This window comes from Idiotropiscis lumnitzeri, chromosome 4, assembly GCF_059441095.1.
Source record: "Idiotropiscis lumnitzeri isolate Australia: NSW breed Sydney's pygmy pipehorse chromosome 4, RoL_Ilum_1.0, whole genome shotgun sequence".
Taxonomy (NCBI): Eukaryota; Metazoa; Chordata; class Actinopteri; order Syngnathiformes; family Syngnathidae; genus Idiotropiscis; species Idiotropiscis lumnitzeri.
Window position 1 is genome coordinate 24,968,652 of NC_142394.1, and position 19,634 is coordinate 24,988,285.

At 45.2% G+C, this 19,634-nt stretch overlaps 2 protein-coding genes across 2 annotated transcripts; one reads left to right on the forward strand and one right to left on the reverse strand.

Moving 5' to 3' along the window:
* Positions 1 to 234: 234 nt before the first annotated feature.
* On the reverse strand, positions 235 to 14,531 carry sh3tc1 (SH3 domain and tetratricopeptide repeats 1). The gene is made up of 20 exons (XM_088293373.1): positions 14,069 to 14,531; positions 12,605 to 12,666; positions 12,358 to 12,420; positions 11,865 to 11,995; positions 11,468 to 11,573; positions 11,250 to 11,390; positions 10,629 to 10,827; positions 10,116 to 10,192; positions 9,267 to 9,462; positions 9,054 to 9,184; positions 8,873 to 8,911; positions 7,487 to 8,788; positions 7,144 to 7,284; positions 6,839 to 7,057; positions 6,539 to 6,719; positions 5,522 to 5,672; positions 4,929 to 5,051; positions 4,548 to 4,698; positions 4,254 to 4,450; positions 235 to 3,372 (listed from the first exon to the last, which is right to left on the reverse strand). The coding sequence occupies exons 2-20, from the start codon at positions 12,633 to 12,635 to the stop codon at positions 3,139 to 3,141; spliced, it is 3,813 nt and encodes a 1,270-aa protein (XP_088149499.1). The 5' UTR covers positions 12,636 to 12,666; positions 14,069 to 14,531; the 3' UTR covers positions 235 to 3,138.
* Positions 13,773 to 18,771, forward strand: rnf150b (ring finger protein 150b). Its single transcript, XM_088293372.1, has 6 exons — positions 13,773 to 14,590; positions 15,041 to 15,291; positions 15,553 to 15,707; positions 15,875 to 15,971; positions 16,053 to 16,296; positions 16,806 to 18,771. Exons 1-6 carry the CDS (start codon positions 14,134 to 14,136, stop codon positions 16,922 to 16,924), a joined length of 1,323 nt encoding a protein of 440 aa, XP_088149498.1. The 5' UTR covers positions 13,773 to 14,133; the 3' UTR covers positions 16,925 to 18,771.
* Positions 18,772 to 19,634: the final 863 nt, after the last annotated feature.

Consider the following 19,634-nt stretch of genomic DNA (forward strand, 5'->3'; position numbering starts at 1 on the left):
GGGAATCTGGTGCAGTACACGTTTTGCTTTCTGGCATTCATCGGCCATGAATCCAAAAACACTTTTCACCTCCCCAGGATAATAGCTGCGATATAATGTAATATAATATAATGTATTGTGAAAGTGCCCTGAATGCACCATGTCGCATGTAAGTTATTATGCCCTCCCCGAGTGTGCTTTGAGCCGTTTCATGACAGCCCAGTTGGCGCTTACTGTAAAACCAAACACACAACATAAAAACGTACACACACTGTTTATTTAAATTTAAGACATGCTTTGTTTAATGCTAAAGTCAATGTAAAATCCCCTTGACATGTTAACAGGAAATATTAGCATCAGCTTTCGGCTTGATATTCTTTCAAATGACAAACATTCACAAGCAAATCCTGAGCAACACATAAATACATCTATTAACAGTACTAAAAGCCAAACATTTGAATAAATTTGTGAAATACGAGTTATACTTATAGAGTGCAAGCGCAACCTTCTTCTTCTACACTTATTTTAGTACATGTATTCCCTGCATGCATGACACCGCACTGCCCCCAAGAGGCCAATACGCACACCGCAGGAACCACAGGTATTTATTTTTATTTATTTATTTTTTTGTAATTTTCATTATTTTAACATACTTTAGTTTTGCTATGTATTTTCTGATTGTTCTTACAAGTTAGACTTAAAGTTGAGTTTTGAAGAATTCAAGAATTTTTTTATTGCTGTAACGACACATACAACGCTTCCACGTTATGGCACAAAATATGATTTAAAATTCCCAGATTAACCCATTAAATCCACAATTTTGTAAAAATGAAAGTAGAACAAAATAAGAATAAATTTAAAAAAAACGCTAAAGAGATAGAGTTCACAGTTTGAATGTGTGCAAAGATGCAATACTACAAATGTGCAGCTGCAGCAGAATGAAAATGCAAGAGGCTTGAATTTTACATGGTATTTACAAGTTCATTTTTTTACTCGACAAAAAGAATAAAGTAGTCAAAAATAAAGGTTTCAATAAATGCGTATGGATGAATGTGCATGAGGCTATGATGTTATTTTTGATTAGTTGACTTTCATTTTTATTAATCGTGATTTCATCATCAATCAAAGTAATAATGACGAGTATGTTTTTTTTTCCCCATTGGCGCCCAGCCCTCCTTATCTGTCTTGACTTTTTTTTCCCAACTTGGACAAATGTTCATCCTCCTCAGAGTCGGAAAGGTGTCTATTTGTTGTGTGACATGTCTGGAGCTCCAAAAGCAAATCTGACCACCAGCCAGGTGAAGTGTGTTTTTCTTCATATGGCAACTATGCACAGCATCTGCTGGCCATGTAAATGTCAGCGACTAATCTCTAATAGCCTTGCGCTGACTGCGGCCTGAGCGCGCCGACTGCTGATCCAGACCTCTTATCTAATTGCCACTGCAGCAACACTGACTGGGCACAACATCAATCTCTAGCTGCCTTCTTCCAACCTCCGTCCGGATCTGCAGTGCCGTTCCCTCCCTCCTAACCGGGCGGCTCATCCGCCTGTGCTTGCTGACGCGCCTTTTGTGACTTCTCCTCATATTTAGTGGGATGGAATTGATTTAATCCAATGTTTGGCAAGAGGAATATACAATTCTCTCTGTGACCCACTGATGGAGATCGAATGAGTAGATAGCATAAAGGAGGGATTTAAAAGACTCATCAATCCTTGAGTGAGTAGAAAAGCAATCTTGGGAGCGAAAACCTCCAGCAAGGCCAACAACGTACAACACGGAAGGATGTCCCTCCGTGGACAACATCTCAACTCGCATAAGGACACACGCAAGCACGCGGCAGCTAAATTTACAGTAGTGCTCCAAATATGTCAGCCTCACAATCCTATTGGTCAGTCACACTGATATTTTTAGCGCCGATTCAAAACAAATGCAATTTTTTTTTCTTCTGCATTTTCAAAAGTCTTTTTGTACATCTTTAGCTTGCCATTCAGCATGAGCATCTGTCACATTTGCAAATGACCCCGTTGCTTTTTTCCATATATGGCTTTATTCATCTTACAAATAACTTTTAGCTTATTTTATGCCTTGTGTGTTGAACATTTTCAATACTGCAGCCTGGCAGGCCCAAATTCCTCCCATGAGACAAGATTACACTGACCCTCAGTGGCTCAACGCCGATATTACTCAACACTACACAAGTGCCCAACTTCACTCAGCCTTCTTTTTTTAATGCACTGAATTGGCCATGTACTAGTCAGCTCATTGTCCACTCCAGTATGAAGATTCAGGGCACTTCTCGAGCGACTACGTCTTACTACTCGGGATGTCCCGATCACGTCCTTTTCAGCTGATCAGAATCAGTAGAAAAAGATCAAGCTTTAAAAAAAATATTTTCAACTTAAAAACTCAAGACAAAATCAGGTGACTTGGGTGCAAAAAAAAGTCATGGGCACATGCCTATATATTAGTAGTGATGGGAAAATGAAGCTTCAAGATGTTTCACGAACCAGTTGTATTTTTTGACTCCTCTAGATGGCACTGTTGGTTTAAATAAAGGGGTTTAAGAAATGGCAAGTCGGTGTCATTTTATGTTGAAAAGAAAGCGCCATCTAGAGGAGATGCTTCATGAAGCATCTTGAAGCTTCATTTTCCCGTCGCTACTTACTAGTACTGTTTTTTTCCACTACTGTATGACATTTCTGCACACAAGTAGAGCCATGAGGGCACGCTAATGTCAGCTCAACAAAACTTTAAGTCACAACAACCACAGCTCTAATTAAGTGCTGTACATAAAACAAAATACAATTACTGAAACAAAAATCATAAATAAAATCTCTAATTGAATTAAAATCCCGTTAGTCCAACATCTACATGTTACCGGTGAGGTAATAGTTGACGTTTGGTGCTAACAGTAAATTTTGTGTAGTACAAGTTACTCTAAAAAGTCTATATTTGGTCCGAGTAAACTGAGTATAATTTGAGAGTAAAATTTTCAGTGTAAAATTCTCAGAGTAATTTATATGCTGAACATTTTACTCTTAAATTTTACTCTGTTTGCTGGCACCAAAAAAAACAAAACAAAGTAAAATGCTCCACAAAATTGACTATGTAGTGTGCAGGAACATCATGCGAGTTTCTTACTGTCCCCTGACGCCACCTAGTAAACTGCCACACAGGCGCGATCCGCTGCCGCGTTCACCCTCCTCACGTTGAGCTCTGCGGCGAGGCCTCGGGATCGCTTGTAAAAAAAGAGCGAGAGCTGGCGGTCCATGAGGAAGTTGTGATAGAGGGTGGCGAGGCGGGTGCACAGCACCAGCTGCCACTTCTTGTTTCCCACATCCATGGCTGCGGCCAGCGCTAAGTGGTAATAGCCTGCCGCATCAAAAGGATCCTGGAGAGAACAAAGGCATATTTGGAAAGGAACACTATATAAGAGTATTTATATATATATATATATATATATATATATATATATATATATATATATATATATTTCTTTTTTTTTTTTTTTTTTTGGGTGGGTGGGGTTCAATCTTCTTAGACTGAGAGGAGAGGTACAGAACTTGGGACTCATCTTTTTCCAGCAGAGGGCTGGGCAAACCTTTCTCCTCCAGGGCAAAAAAAAAATAAAATAAAACATAAAAAAATAAAATTTTTATCATAAATGACTAATATACATAAATGTACATTATTTTGCCTTTTAAATAGCTAGTTAATCAAGTTCTATTTTTGATACAATCAAAATAAAATATTTTTCTTATACTCACACCAAATAAATACAAACATGTTACATGTACATGCAACAATTTTTTATTTTATTATTTACAATGACTAAATGAACCAATTTTTGCATGAAAAATATATTTTTTAAAAAAACGTGATCTGATTACATTTACATTCTGTATAATGAATTAAGCAGCTGCACGGCAGACGACTGGTTAGCATGTCCGCCTCACAGTTCAATTCCGGTTCTCCCTGCGTCTGCAAGGGTTTTTTTGTGGGTACTCCGGTTTCTTTCCACATTCCAAAAACATGCAAGGTAGGTTGATTGAATGCTCTAAATTGGCCTTAAGTGCATTTGTGAGCGCGAGTGTTTATTTATATCTTTATGAGCCCTGCAATTGGCCGGCAACTGATTCAGGGTGTGTCTGACCTACTGCCCGTAGACAGCTGGGATAGGCTCCAGCATGCCCGCGACCCTTGTGAGGATAAGCGGCATGGATCCTGGATGGATAATAAATGAAACAAGATTTGTGTCCAAATATCCCGTACCTTCAGATTGTAGAAAAGGATGTCCCCCAAGGTGCGATAGACCCTGGCGTAGTAGAGAGATTCCTCATCGAACTGCAGAGGGGCCGGGCAGAGGCTTAAGGTCTTCAGGTAATAATGTTCAGCCAGCTCACACTGACCCAAATGATGGTACAAGGAAGCCAAACGATGGTAGGCCACTCGCTCGTTCAGGCGCTCACCTGCACGGAAAAGGCGCCAATTGGCGTCGAGTCATTAAAAGCCAAATCAGGCTCGCTTTGATTGTGAAGAGAAGAGCAAAAACTTGTCACTTCCTACCCAGCGTGATGCTGATGTCCAGAGCGGTGTAAGCAAACTCCACAGCTTCCCCGTACAGTTGGAGATTGAGCATGACTTCTGTCAACTTGTTGCACAGCCTCAGCCTGCCGGACACATCGCCGGTTCTGGCCGCGATGGGAAGAGCGCGATCCTGCGCCAAGCGCACAACACACCAAATGATCAAAGTTACCAAAGCCGACACCCGATCTACCCTTCATTAGTTTGTGCTCAGGCCAAAGCAATAAAAGCATTCCTGTACAATGACAATCAGGATTTTAAGATGTCTTTTCCACACTGAGAAATGTTCCTGCTCATGAAGCAGTAAGTTCGAGCCAGGAGGAACGAGAGAATGTCCAAACACAGTTTTGCGGGGGTGCGTACCCGGTAGTAGACGATTGCTTTGTCTCGGTCCTGGCTGCTGTTGAAGAAGATATCTCCAGCAGCTTCTAGAAGCTTCAAGATGAACTTGGTGTCTCCTGTGCTCAGAGCGACCTCCTGAGCTGCCTGACCACCACGAGACCCAAAATTGAAAATTAAAGAGACGTAAACTAGAAAATAAAAACAGAACGCAACCGTGCAATGTACATCATGCGCAGCAATGTAGAACCAATTTTTAAATCCTAACATGAGAAAAACTTACTTTTTGTGTGCAGACGTGTTTTACTAGTCAAACCTAGCTCTTATCGTTTGGCTCTGACCAACCAATCAGAGGGCAGAAAAATCCTGACGTTGTTGTGGGCCAGCTAGTGCATCAAAAAATTAATAATTCAATAATTAAGGTACTCAAAGCACTTCAACAAGTGTGTCCTCATCCACCAAGTGTGATTTCAGCATACGACCTCATTGTTAAAGTAGCCGGCGTGACAATGGCCTTCTCTACAGATTGCGATGATTTGTCAGATTAGATTGACCCTGCAACACGGGGAGACTTAAATCTGACTGGGCCAAATAAAATCAACCAAGCATCCACACACCTGTACATAAAGTTCCACCAGTTCCACCTGGCCGATGAGGTGATAGATCTTGCCGGCCTGCAGCCATCCGTACGCTTCCTTCTCCCGGCAGCCCAGGTCGATGAAAATAGCCAGACTGCTCTTGGTGTGGTCGAGAGCCGCGCGATAGGCCCTAAGCAAGCGCACGTTTTAGGTCACAACAAAAACAACGATTGGAGGAATACTACAAGTTAACATCTTGCACTTGACTAGCTGCGCACAAATAACGTAGTGGCACAGTTTTGCTTCACCAGGAACAGTTATTCAACGAGTATGTGGTTATGTCGTACAATAGTGGAGAAAAAAAAACCCCACTATAAGTAAGTTTATTCAACGATGTTGAAGAATGACTTTTGTGAACCTTCTACTAGGCCATAGTAGCAAAGCTCAGTGGCGGGCTACTCGGTGAGTGTTGGACGAGCTAGCTTTTCTCGAAAGGTCCGTCTTGAAAATGGCTGTGCAAGTGTATCTGCAATTAAATGCCCACTTTTCCCTCCTTCGGCCATTGTTGTTTAAATAAAGCGAGAATATATTTAAGATTTTCAAGCGGTCGCCAGTTAAGACTTTCAGGTGTGTTGAGTCCGCATAGCGCTGCCCCCCTCATGAGTGAGGTTCCAATCAAAAGACGCGTTCATCACTTTCAGCGTAACCAACTGGTGATCTGATTGGCTATTGCAACTTCCTATCAATTGTATAAGACCCAACGCACACACAGAAGAGACACCCGCACGATTGTATCTGAAGGCCTCGGACAAATAGTGTTGCTACTGGTAATATGAAATCTGCCTGGCAACAAGAGCTAGCTGAATTCTGATTGGATAAAAACTCTCACCTAAAAATACACCACTAGGATATAATATGACATCAATGTGAAGAATATGATGATGATTTCTTGATTATGTTAGGCCAGCAGAGAAGGACTTGAAGGCCTTGACCGCCCACCACTGGCAAAACTGTGCATTACGAGCGAGATTACCAAATTAAACTGTCATGTGACACCTGTGTGTGGCCAGCGAGAGGAAGAGCTGGCTAATGGCTTCCAACGTGTCGCCCTCCCGTTCTCGGTCGGGTGTCCCACGAAGCAACCGGACCTGGTACTGGTTGTAGATGATACGTCTCGCCCGGTCCGGGCTGTCCCATTCGTAAAGGTGGCACAGACGTCTTACCGCCGTCAGCTGACCTGGCAAACACGGACATTGAGATGATCTGGTGTGGTCTGCATACATGCTCAGTCACTCGGTAACTAGCATTTTGGATATCGCAACGTAATCTCTTCCAAATCGAATTCATCTTATTTACAGTCTGAGAGTTTGGCTTTGATCGCCAGCAGCAAAGCCCACTCGTAGCATCCTTTGCCATAATCTATCCGCCGCTCCTTCATGCAGTGTTGTCCCAGCTGCAGCAGCACGGCGATGAAGGTCTCCTCGTGCCCGCCGTCCAGCGCAGAAAAGAGCTGCACAGACTCCATCAGGTGCTTCTGTGCTAGTCCTTTAGCTCCAGCCTTGAGACACAGTAGACCTTAGTGAGGAGGAGAAGGGAGCACTAAGTCTTTTACGGAAATTCCACTCATGCCATCATCAGGTGTTCATAAATACATAAAATACCAAGGTTAGCAAGCGCTACCGCCCAGTTTGGCCCGTCTTCGTACTCCTGGCAGATGTCCACAGCGGCGTGATAGCTCTCGGCCGCTCGGCGAAAGTCACCCATGCACCGGAGGGCCACGCCCCGCATGTTGAATACCAGCCCTTGATGCCAATCAAGGAGTTAACACTTACTAAGTCATGAAGTTCAAGTCCAACCTAAGTCGAGTCTCATGAACGCCAAGTCATCGTCAAGTTCTGTCTTTTACAAGATTTAGTCAAGTCATAAAATTGGTGACTTAAGTCATGTGACTCGAGTCCCCCGTATTTGCTCAAACGTAGAAACGAGAAAGAGATCCAAACAGACCTTCCAGCGGTGTGGTGCAGTGTTCCGGCAGGGAGGCCAAGACCGAGTCCAAGACATGCAGCCCCGCGCTCGGTTGAACGTCCTGGATAAGGAGCCATGCCAGCCAGATGAGGGCGCTCTTCTGCTCGGTCATGTTGGGGGGCGGAGGTGCGCTGTCAATTAGCGCGCGCATGAGTCGGATGGCGTGGCCGAGCATCCCGTGCCGGTAAAAGAGCTGCGAGAGACAAAGGGTCAACAGGTGCTTGGAAACTAAACGTTGTCCGTCGCTTGACGCTCCTTGAGCGTCGGTCAAAGAAAGACAGCGACGCAAATATGGAGCCATGTGGGCTGGGAACGAGTCGCAGTCCGCGGTGTCGTCTGAGACGAGGAGCAAGCTGCTTAGGCCGTCGCTCAGCGTCGCAGAGGGATGCAGCAACGCTCTTCCGGCTGAGCAAATACTGAGATGGCGAAGGCCCATTTCTCGGTGCAGCCTCCCAAGGGTTAAAAGTCCTCCACTGGGCGAGACGCTCGACTTTCCCTGAGCTCCGGCGCAAAGTACAAGGAGCCTCTCGAGGTAAGGGACAACTTTTGGCAACTCTTTCTGAGTCCAGTGCTGCATCGCCAGAAGATAGCAAGCTCGGGCTTCGGCCATGGCGTTTTGAGACAGAACCGCCTTCTTGAGGGCGTATTCTAGAACCGAGCTTTCCTTCACACATTCCAAGCAGTACGGCGTTCCCATTAACAAGGCCGCCAGTCGCTCGGACGAGCTGAAGAAGCTCTTGGTGTTCTTTTGTAAAAGATAAACGGCGGCCAGGCTGGAATAAATGCTCGCCAGCAGCCGGACGTCTGCGAAGGTTTCACGTGGAACACCGAGAGCCTCCTCAAAGTAAACGCGGGCCTGGCTGAATTTGGACTTGGCGGCGCAGAACTTGCCCAGCAGGAAGCACAAACGAGTTTGGGACCACAAGAGCCGTTTCTTCCGGGCGGTTTCCCTGGCGACAGAGAGAAAGGAAATCAACTCATCCGAGCATGAGTGGCCGGAGAAGACGGAGGACGACACGAGTTCGGGGCTTAGTATGTAAAGGGCTCGGAATTCCTCTTTGGATTCCCGATCTTCCAGAAAGGACAGGAGCAAAGCGATGTTCTCGGAGCGTTGTCTTCCTTCAGCGGGCTGAATAGTGAAACGAGGAGCTCTCGCGAGTTCAAGTGGATCCGTCACAACCTCTTGGATTCTCGGAAAAACACACTCGGGGGGTAAATGCTTCTGTCGGTCGAGAAGCTGCGACAGATCTTTGAAGTCGGGCTCAACTGGAGACGAAGGGCCTTCGGAAAAAAGAAAAATAAGAAGACGCTGAGACCGGAATGTGCTTCATGCCTGCTGCTCGGGACCAGCGGAGAAGGACTTACTCGATTGATTCGTCTTGGAGTCTCGGTAACTGAACACATCTGCGAATGAACGATAAATAGCATACATTTGTACCTTTACATTTTTTGGACTACGGCGCTGCAGTACTTGTTCGCAAATTTTAACATTTTGATTCATAACTTTTACATTCCAAATAAATTTATAGGCAACTAAAAATTTGACCTAGTTTGTAGTTTCGGCCGATATCACTTTGAGACGTGCTCTTGAGTAAGGCGGCCGTTTCCTCAATGACGCCGTCTTCCCGCAGACCAAAAAAGTCGACTCGTTCTCCGTCTAAAAGAGCGTTTACCGATCTGGATGCACGATAAGACGACAAACGACACGTCATTGCTTTTAAAAGCCGATTTTGCATGTTCCGCTTTCCCGCTCACTCACTCGTGGGTGTCACCCGACGGTTTCACTTGGCTCGTCCGCACCAGACCCGCTTCTCCCGTTTCCTCCTTCATGCCCAGAAACCAGCCGTGACAGGACACAAGCCGTCCCACGATGACGATTGGATCATCCGGGGACACGCTCAGCTCGTCCGGACCTTCTGCGTCATAATGCACGGTGGCCAAGCATGTGCCTGTGGCTGAATAAAGCCAGATGATGAGATTAGAAAAACAATTCAACCGGATATCGCCTGTATGTATTTTGGTGGCAATATTACGGCGATTCCCAACCAGTGTGCCATGAGAAATTATCCAGTTTCACTTAAATGATCTGAAAATCACCAGTTACTTAAACCAACTATCTATGCTGGCGACATGTAATAAATTATATACATATATATAATAAAAATATATTCTATATGCCTTCATTAGGCTCAACATTTGATTTGGATTAACCCACTTCAGGGGGTGGCCATTTTGTCACTTCCTGTCGATTGAAAATGACATCAAAGTTGTTGACCTGTTTTCTTAATCTGAGCCACGATTGGTCGTTATCTGAGCCCTGACCAACTGTGATATCATTTTCAGTGCACAGAAAGTGGTAAAATGGCTGCCCCCTGAGATGTCAAAAAACATGTGGATTTTGCCGCTTAACTCATATTCCACGAAGACAATTTTTATCAGACTGCTGTGTTTTGACGAGTGGGGCCGCATTGAACATATTCTTGTTAAGAAATGATTTGGGTTGACTTCCCCTTTAAGTGGAGTCACTCATATCTCAAAGCACCACTTGACTGTGCCTTGGCTCAATAAAAGTTGGGAAATGCTGCAAAAATGCAAATTGCCTTCTCACCAAATTCCAGAGGGAAGTCATGGACAGGTTTGCCATCACCCACCAAAATGTTCTCTGCACAAGACTTGAGAAACCACCTGCGGACACATCACAAGAAAGACAATGGCTACTTTGGTCACCATTGCAAGGTGGTGGTTTAGTTGGACATTCCAGCGATTCTTTTTTTTTTTCTTTTTTGCTGTATGTGATGCAGATGTGTGTTAAAGTAGCAGTTGTTCTAATGTTAAGAATTATATTGATGCTCATGATAATCCGTTAGCCCATCTATGGCATTTTGCATTCAAAGTGGACTTTGAACAATTTTGTGTTCAGCGTTTAATACTTTTTTGTTTTTGTTGGTTTTACAGTAAAATTCAACTGTGAAGGACAAATAAACTAATTTAAAATATTTCCCAGAAGGTCTCTTTATCACATTTTTACACCTATCAGCAGTGGAATCAGATCTGGAACCCGGTATCTCCCAACATTAAACAGGGCTTCCCTGTATGAAGTGTTCCTAATGTTTTGACTCACTGATGAAAAGGTATCACGGGCTCCAGTGCAGGTTTGGCCGCGGTGCCTCGGGCCCCATCGGCCAGGCAAAGGACAGTCCAGCCCGAGTCCAGGAAGGGAGGCTCAAAAAGTGCGATGTCGCCCTGCTCCAGGTACAGGTCAGCTCCAGAGGTGCAACTGTCAAACATCTGGCTGGCGGTGCAGCGAGCAAACAGTGACGCTGGCAACATAGATAACAGCACTCTTGACGCCAACATTTTCAATCAAACGTCACTACGAGCGGACTTGAGTCACACGATTTGACTCAGGACAGACTTGAGTCACCAATTTTTAGGACTTTCAGATTAAATTTATGAATAAATCCACTTCACTTAATGTGACTTTAGTCCAACTTGAAACTCATGACTTGAGTCTTTTTATTTGCATATTTTTTAGAAAATGTCATTTGTCACCATACCTCTAAATTTTAAATGCAGTGACATGTATATACCATCAATAATGTTTACGATACATTTAAAGCTTCATTAGCCTTCTTAGGTACATAACCAATTATTTGTGAGCAGCGGACAACCAACAAGTTCCTTTTCACATTATTTTCTAGTATATGTTTATGACTATCATCCTGTTTGCGCCTCGAAATACCTTCTTGCATGAGGACACATGTGTAGAGAGCATGAAGCTTGTCCACCGGAGCGGAAACTTCAATTCCAAGATTGTTTTCCAAGGAAAGGAGCCACAAGTTCTGGTCAAACAACAGATGCTCCATGCAATGACCGAGCTGACCTATTGTAAATATCATACGAGAGCCGCATGAGAAACATTTTGGATGATAAAGGCTGGAGCGAGATGTCCCAAATTACCTTGCGTGTAATATGTGGTGAACTTCCACACTTCCTCGAAAGCTTTGAACGTGACAAAAATCAGTTGCTCTTCACTGTCAATGGCGAGCAGGTGAGCAGACAACTCCTATATGAAACAGTATTCCTTTTTAGATTCATTTTTTTGGTCGATTGACTTAATGAGTTGATTAACTCATTCACTACCAGCCAAGTAAAAAAAAAAAAAAAAAAAAAAAAAAAGGATCTTTGACGTCTTTAGCCGTCAATGGCAGCGAATGAGTTAAGTACTTCCACAAGTCTCTGTACTTCTGCTTAAGTACAGAATGTGGAAACTTTGATCATCTCTTACTTTTCCCCCCCGCTAACTACCTCCAGAATCTGAATGCGAAGCTTCCAAGAGTGTTTTTTTGCAACATACCTCAATGAGAGCGCTGAGCTCAGTGCTGTCGGCCTGCTGAATGCGCAGTTTCCCCCGCAGCATTTCCTGCGCCTCCTCGTGTGCAGGAAGACGCTCAAGGCCCATGACCACATTCAGGCGCACGGGCAGAGCTGAGCACAAAGTGCACGAAAAGTCAGGGATCGGCATCTAAATATTCGCGAATGCCTTCACATCGGTGGCAGATGTTTATTTTGAGAAGTGTAGTAACTAAACAGCGCACTACTTTTGTCTCATTGTCAATTGTGGGAAATAAACAGTTGAGTTGTATGTTCTAACTGCAGTTTTATACAGACTTCAGGATTAATCAGTGACTTCCGAGGGTGAATGCATAAACTGCTTGAAATGGACTCACATGACATGTCGACTACTGGGGTCATTTAGGCTTTTACACGTCATAGTTCTCTTTTCACGAGCTTTCGACAAACGCATGCAATATGGCATATAGCCTATGCAAAAAAAAAAAAGAAGTGACCTGTTGGAAGGTTTTCATCAGATGTTCCGTTCAGACTGGTGGCATCTCTTGAGAAAGCAGCACCTGAAGGAGACATGGAGAGGAAAGAAAGGAATATGTTCAAAATTGTTCAAATTGTGGCATAGCCCTCCGACTAAAAAAAATAAAAAATTAAAAAATCAACAACTATTAAAAGGGCATTAGTGAATACTGTGTTTGATTGACAAGACTGGCTACAATATTAAAAAAATATTTTTTTTTTGCATACCAAGTCTGCTGTGTCGTCTGCTTTTTTCCATCGTACTCGCTTCTGCTGGTCACACAAGCACACTGTGAGGACACACATCAGCACTTTTCTGAGGAGGAAACAAATGTCAAGCCCACAGAGGCGGCTCTGACTCTCCAAAATAAAAGTTAAATAATTAAGTGGTCATAGGTAGTCGCAAAAAGAATTCATATAATCATGTCAAATTCATTATTTTGCTTTCAGGAATGAAATGTTCCACGTTCTTACCATCACGGCGCGACTCTTATATTGAGGTGACCTTCCACCTTTTCCTTTTGTTCCATGGCTGACAAAATGATTGTACAGGTCTTTAGTTTCCCATATTGACAAAAACTAGTCTTAAATGTGTGCATGCAGGCATGCGCCCTCAGTCGTCCTGTTTGTTGGTTAATCATCACACTCTGAACAAACAAACCACTTTCTCCTAAAAATGTGGAGTATGGCGGGGGCGGCAAAATGAGGGGCAAAAAAAAAAAAAAGCAGGATGTTTGCTTTCCCAAAATTGTGCAGAGGAGCAGAGGGCAGCTCCGGCTTAACGTACTGACCGTGTCTACAGAAGTCCGACTGCTTCTTGACATAACCTGCAACCCAATTAACTATATCCAAAATGTACCATCTTTATGGGATGCTTTCCAAGGTAAACTCATTAAAAATATTTTATATTAATCTGATGTTCTTATCAAGGGCAGTTAGTGAAGTGTATGAGAAACCGGCTATAAATATGGCAAGAAAAATGTGAGGGGAATAATCAACAAACCCAAAAGACCCAAAACCGTAGTCACTTCAGAATGTCCAGACTTACCTTTGTAAGGCAAGAGCCTGACACCGGGTCAAACATTTCACATATCAGACCGCTCGGTGGCGTAGCTAAATAATACTGCACCAACGGCGACTAGAAATCGAGTAAGAATGGCACAAAGCGGATGTTAAAAGATTTCTACTTCAAAATAAAATCTAATTTGGCTTTCTTTTTTGGTTGAACAATCGAATTAAAGTAAAACGAGCGATGAACACGAGCTTTTTTAGTATAAAACATAATCAATGCAACGGCTACAACGCCGCGGTCAATAATTAGAAGCTTTTCGGATCTTCTCAATACTTTTGTTTTGACAATCCACCACCGAACGTAGTCTTCCTCGCTAACCGCGAGGTGCTAGCTTGACGCCCGTAGGTTGGGGCCCAGTCAAAACAATGCATCTTAAATGGCGTCTACAATTTAACGGGAATACCGAATGGCCATCGCCTGATCGTCGATTCACGGCCGGTGTCGTCTTTTGATTTTGCTCTTTGACCCGCCGCCGCCGACGCTACGTTTGCGTTCCCCCCCAAACCTCGCGCGGATGTTTTTGTCGGCTGCAGATGGAGGCGGCTAGCGGGCGCCTGTTGTTAACGTAGCCTGCCGCGGGGGATCTGTGCACAGGAAGACAGAGCGACAAACGGACGGACCTCCAGACGTGCACCGCTTCCGTGCCGGCTCCCATGGCGGACTAGGACCCTAGCTCCGTCCGGTCATGGCTCCGTGCTCCGTTGCGGCGGCCTGCCGCAGCCTGGCCCTCTCGACGTGGCTGCTGTCTTTCTGCTTCGTCCACCTGCTGTGCCTCGACTTCACCGTGGCCGAGCGGGAGGAGTGGTACACGGCCTTCGTTAACATCACCTACGTGGAGCCCGCCACCAAGGCGCTGCGCACCGATAAGACCGAATGTGGCCGCTACGGGGAACATTCGCCCAAGCGGGACGCCAAGGGGGTGGTAGTCCTGCCCGCCGCCCCACACGATCGCCAGGCCTGCGACCCCGCCACCCCGTTCTTGCCACCGGTCCACGCCGGTGCCTGGGTGGCTCTGATTGCCCGCGGCAACTGCACGTACAAGGACAAGATTCGGCACGCCGCCGAACGCAACGCCTCGGCCGTGGTCATATTCAACGTGGGCTCGACCAACGCCAACGACACCATCACTATGCCTCATCCGGGTGCGTCTTCCTCTACGTTCCTTTCTCCTTCGTACTTGTATAGTCATAAACGATTTGGGGTGAAATCTCAGGATGAACAGGGGAATATAATTTGACCATCATCAGATCAAGGTCACACCCCACAATTCATCCACAGTCCCTCAAACAGGAGGTGAGCGTCTGAGCATAACATTAGCATTTTGCAACTGAGGTTATGTATCGCAGTTTTGGTTCATCCTGAAATTTCACCTGAAATCCCAAACTTTTCACGCAGCACAGTGAGGTGTTCAGTTCCTGGAAAGTGACTACAGATGGTGTGTTGAAAAACAGGCACCGCTAGTCGAACTGTTTGCAGATGATAAAGCACTCTAACAAGCATCTTAAAAAAGAAAAGAATATTGCTTGTGGAAGGTGTCAGGTCTTGTCCTCAAGCAACGTATTCCACAACTGAGCGTTTTCCTCCCTTCACAGGCACAGGCGATGTCGTGGCCATCATGATCCCGGAGCCAAAAGGTCGCGAGGTGGTGTCGCTGCTGGAGCGTAACGTGACAGTCACCCTGACCATCACCATCGGGACCAGGAACTTGCAGAAGTACGTGAGCAGGACCTCGGTGGTCTTTGTGTCCATCTCCTTCATCGTGCTGATGATCATCTCGCTGGCCTGGCTCGTCTTCTACTACATCCAACGGTTCCGATACGCCAACGCGCGAGACCGCAATCAGGTACAAACGGGACGGCCACACGACGACTGTGTTGGGAATCGCTCGCTCATCGCCGTAGAGGGAATTTGATCTCATTTTTACTCATGTCACTTGAAAGTCCTCTTAAAAATAGATCAATGCCAACGGATCTGAAAAGACATATAATCACCCAACTATGCTACAAAAGTGTGCCAAAGCAATACATTTAATTCAGTCAGTGATTCCCAGACATGCTTTTAATTGCAAAGTGAAATAAGCCCAACTCACCGTCTTCCTCTCCAGCGCCGCCTCGGTGACGCAGCCAAGAAGGCCATCGGCAAGTTGCAGGTGCGCACCATCAGGAAGGGTGACCAGGAGACGGAGGGCGACTTTGACAACTGCGCCGTGTGCATCGAAGGTTACAAGGCCAATGACGTGGTCCGGATCCTGCCATGCAGGTATATTACCCCTCGCGTTATTTCCTATTGAGCCACCCCCCCTGTAGCTGTATTTAGTTTTAATGTAAACTTTTCCATTTAATTTCCGTGTAAAATTTCCAAAATTTACCTGGAAGGTTAGCGGTAAAAAAAAAAAAATCTGACTGCACTTGTGTCTTCCCTTGGAGACATTTGTTCCACAAGAGCTGCGTGGACCCTTGGCTGTTGGACCATCGCACGTGCCCCATGTGCAAGATGAACATCCTGAAGGCACTGGGCATCGCTGTGAGTACAGACGCGAACACGGGGAGGGCCTCATCGGCTTTCACGTGGGCATCATGTCTGTTCTGTCCCCCTCGTATCCAGTTGAACGCCGACTGCCTGGACGAACTGCCGCTGGACTACGACCTGGCTCTGGGCGGCGGGGTGGGGCCCCTGGCGCTGGAGGCCGTGGTTTCCGGGGCGGCTGGCGACGGCACGCTAAGCGAGGGAGGATCCTCAGTGGTTCTGGACCCGGGGGTGAGACGTATGGGACTCCCGCAGGACTACCAGGACCCGCCCGACACGCTGATGGACAGTCCCTTGACAGCCACCACTGACACACACACCGGTGAGCCGACCTCAATCGCGAGATGGAAACTTTCATGGGAATCATTCTTCTGTAACTAAGATTACTGAAGCTTGCAGAGTCACTTACAGATGTAGTAGTAGAAGTCGTCTTTTCTTTCTATCTGCATGCCTGTATTAGACAGTACTAATTCTGGTAGTCACACCAGAGAGCAGCGCAAGGAATTTAAATCATGATGTGCTATTTGAATGGTTTATTAAATTGTTATTACTCAGTTTTTATAAAGGTACAAGATTAAAGAGTTGCTCTAAAAAAAATTTGGTGGGTGATTGGAACGGATTAACAGCATTTCCATTCATTTCATTGGAGAAAGATGATTTAATATCCAAATGTTTGTTGAATTCCTAGCAGTGCCACGGAACGAATGAAACTCGTATCTGAAGGCACCACTGTAAAAAATTCACCAGATTTATCATCTTAACTTCCCATGGAAATGTGGCAGGATCTTTTACTTGATGTTGGTCCCCGCGTGTCCGTCTCGCATGTTGCAGGTGAGCTCCAGCCGATGGCGAGCAGCATCTCTGTGGCGTCGCTGGTGATCGCCGTGGAAACGGGTCTGTCGGACGAGGAGGGATCCGTTGATGCGTCTCAAATGGGGGAGAAGTCCTGAAAAAAAATGTAAACAAATTCAAAGAAAAAAAAAAAAATCCAAAATCATAACAAGCGACATGAAAGAGGACCTCCTTTTGAGTTTTGTCCGATCCCAATCAGCACTTCAACCACGCCGGGTTTCCTCAAAGACTCCGTCGGCTCGGGTCGGCGTCTTCCTCTTCCGGGATGGAAACGGTTGACTCTTGTCAGCGTCTTCCCCAATCGTGCCCGGTGTCCCAAATCTCCACTCCCCGACTTCTCCGTATTCACACTGGACTTTCTGAATCTAAAGAGACCCGAAACCACTGACGAGGAAAAGACCGAGTCTCACTCCAGTCACGAGTCAAGTCAGACTGAAAGTTACCAATTCTGGCTTGGCTAAAACCCACGAGACTCGACTTGGAACTTTGACTAGAAGACTTGACAAGTCTTACCCGTTGACATGTAATGATTCAAGGAATATGTCCCGTCACTTCTAAGTTTGATGGAGAAAAAAAAGTAATAAACAAAAGGGAGACTGTCCGACTTGACTCGCTCAACCCAACTCATAACTTGCTTGAAATTTAGCAACCATTTGACACGACTTGTTTTTTTTTTTTGGCCATGGCAACTTGGGACTTGCACACGTGACTTCCTCCCACCTCTGGTTGTCCGCTTTGTCAACCTTCCCTCGGAATATTCCAGGAACTGATCCGCTCACTTCCTGTCCTACTACGGAATCCCGCCCGGAGGCCACTGGGTGAACATTTGTGCCGACTTGGTCCCGGCAGCGTTCCAACTGGCAGAACTCAGCGTTTGTAGATGCCCGTGTGTCACAATTTTAGGGTTCATTCTCCGTCCCCGAAAAGATGGCAAGAAATGTCGGTACGGCGAGTGAACAAGGATTTCAAACCCATTTCTACATTTAGTCCCATCTACCGACAATCAATGTTTGGGTCTCGTACCATTTTTTTTTTTCCCTCCTGCACTGTTCCCGCCGGCACCGCGGAGAGACGACGAGAGTTCCAGATTGTCATCTATTTTGCTACCAGAGGAGATGTTTATTTTTGTAATGCTAAGAAGACTGAGTGGACTCCCCCTCTCCTGCTGGCGGCGTCTTGTACATAGTGAACGGCGCCAAGCGACGCATGTCGGAAAGGTCACCATTTTTCCATGTTGAATAATGAACTTGCACAGCTTGCATCCAAAACATGAACGGGTGTTGAACTCCCTTTTTTGTCACGTGGTAGCTTCAGTTTCAATGGAGAATCACTTCCGTTTTTGTTTTTTTTTTTTCATATTGCCAACTGCGTTTCTGTTCCTATGTACAGTAAATGGATGTTACTGTATGACAAGAACAGATTCATTTTAAATCAGAAGTCATGGAAAATAGTGGCATGCGAATATTTGAACATACTGTCCAATTTGGTTTCAAAGAAGACATTCGGGGGTGGACTCGAATGAAGAAAAGTGTCAATTTGAGTTTTCTGCCAAAATGAACAGAACAAAATCCATGAAGCAAGAAACATTGCATTTGCTTGAGTGAGCTGCATCCAATTGCTTCTGTTAAGTGGAAACATGATGCCATTCTTTGTATCGGAAAGCATTTCAAGTCCAGCTGTGATGACTTTTTACGCCCTTTTCTTAGTGTCGCTGGGTCATTAAGAAACTTCCCAGGATGATTTGTGGCTGCAAATTTTGTTGGGAGCTGGGAGATTCATTTTTTTGTTCTCGTCAAACCTTACCTTGCTATCCATTTATTTGAGCACTTGAACATGGTGCAGAGCTTTTTCGCTGTATTATGTGGTGATGACGACGCATCATCATGGTTGCTTTTCTTTTGTGAATGCTGTTCGAATTAAACTTCTCTCTGTTGTGTTGTAAGGATTCCTGTCTTCTTATTAGTGATTTGGGCAGACTTGTTCATTTGACATAGATAGGCACGCAGTTTGGGGATGAAGGATGAGGATTATTTTTTTTAAAATGGACGGACTAGGACAGTGCTTCTCAAATGGTGGGATGGGCCTCCCTGGAGGGGGGCGCAAAGCTGAGGGGGGCGTGGGTTAACCTGGGGAACATGCGTTATTTTTTTTTCTACCGTCCTACAATGAAGTGTAATTGCACATCCACTCCAGTAGTTGGCAGTGGCGCTTCCCTTGCCCATTGTGCGCATCGAGGTTCTTTTTGCAACAAAAATGTTATTTATAATTGTGGTTGAGAGTGGTGTGTGTGTGTGTGGGGGGGGGGGCGCGAATTGTTTTCCTCTTGCTAGGGGGGGCGTAAGAAAATGATTAAGAACTGGACTAAGCAAAGACAGAATTTATTTTTTTTTTTTGAGGGGGGGGGGCTAATCGTCCCTAACTGGGTCAAGTACTGCATGAATTAAAATACTTGTACTCTGATCAGAATTAAATTTTGTAATGCTGCTGTGCGTACTCGACCTTTAAGAGAGAGTTCAACATAGAGCGAGCGCGAGACTGGAATTGGGCAAAATCACGGAAGCGATGCGCGAGGCTGTGTGAAGAAGCAATTGAGAGCCAAAAATAAGAATTTTAAGTTGCGTTTTAATTTGCGCAAAGGGATGAAGTGCAATTCAATACAGCCATCTCTACAGTCCGGTCCAAGCTCATTTGTGAATTTGACAAGAGTCTGAGAAAGTTTCCAGTACGCTGCGTAACGATATCTAAGAACGGATGACGGACCGGCAGAAAAGGTTCAAAGTCCCCACCGATGCATTTTGACCACCACAA

Excerpts from the sequence above, each read along its gene's own strand:
- sh3tc1 (XM_088293373.1), bottom strand. The coding sequence starts at position 12,635 with ATGGAAAAAAGCAGACGACACAGCAGACTTG. Across the intron at positions 11,391-11,467 it reads CACCACATATTACACGCAAG|GTCAGCTCGGTCATTGCATG; the intron begins GTAATTTGGGAC and ends TATTTACAATAG. Across the intron at positions 10,828-11,249 it reads ATGTGTCCTCATGCAAGAAG|CGTCACTGTTTGCTCGCTGC; the intron begins GTATTTCGAGGC and ends CTATGTTGCCAG.
- rnf150b (XM_088293372.1), top strand. The coding sequence starts at position 14,134 with ATGGCTCCGTGCTCCGTTGCGGCGGCCTGCCGCAGCCTGGCCCTCTCG. Across the intron at positions 15,972-16,052 it reads TGAAGGCACTGGGCATCGCT|TTGAACGCCGACTGCCTGGA; the intron begins GTGAGTACAGAC and ends CCTCGTATCCAG. Across the intron at positions 16,297-16,805 it reads CACCACTGACACACACACCG|GTGAGCTCCAGCCGATGGCG; the intron begins GTGAGCCGACCT and ends CGCATGTTGCAG.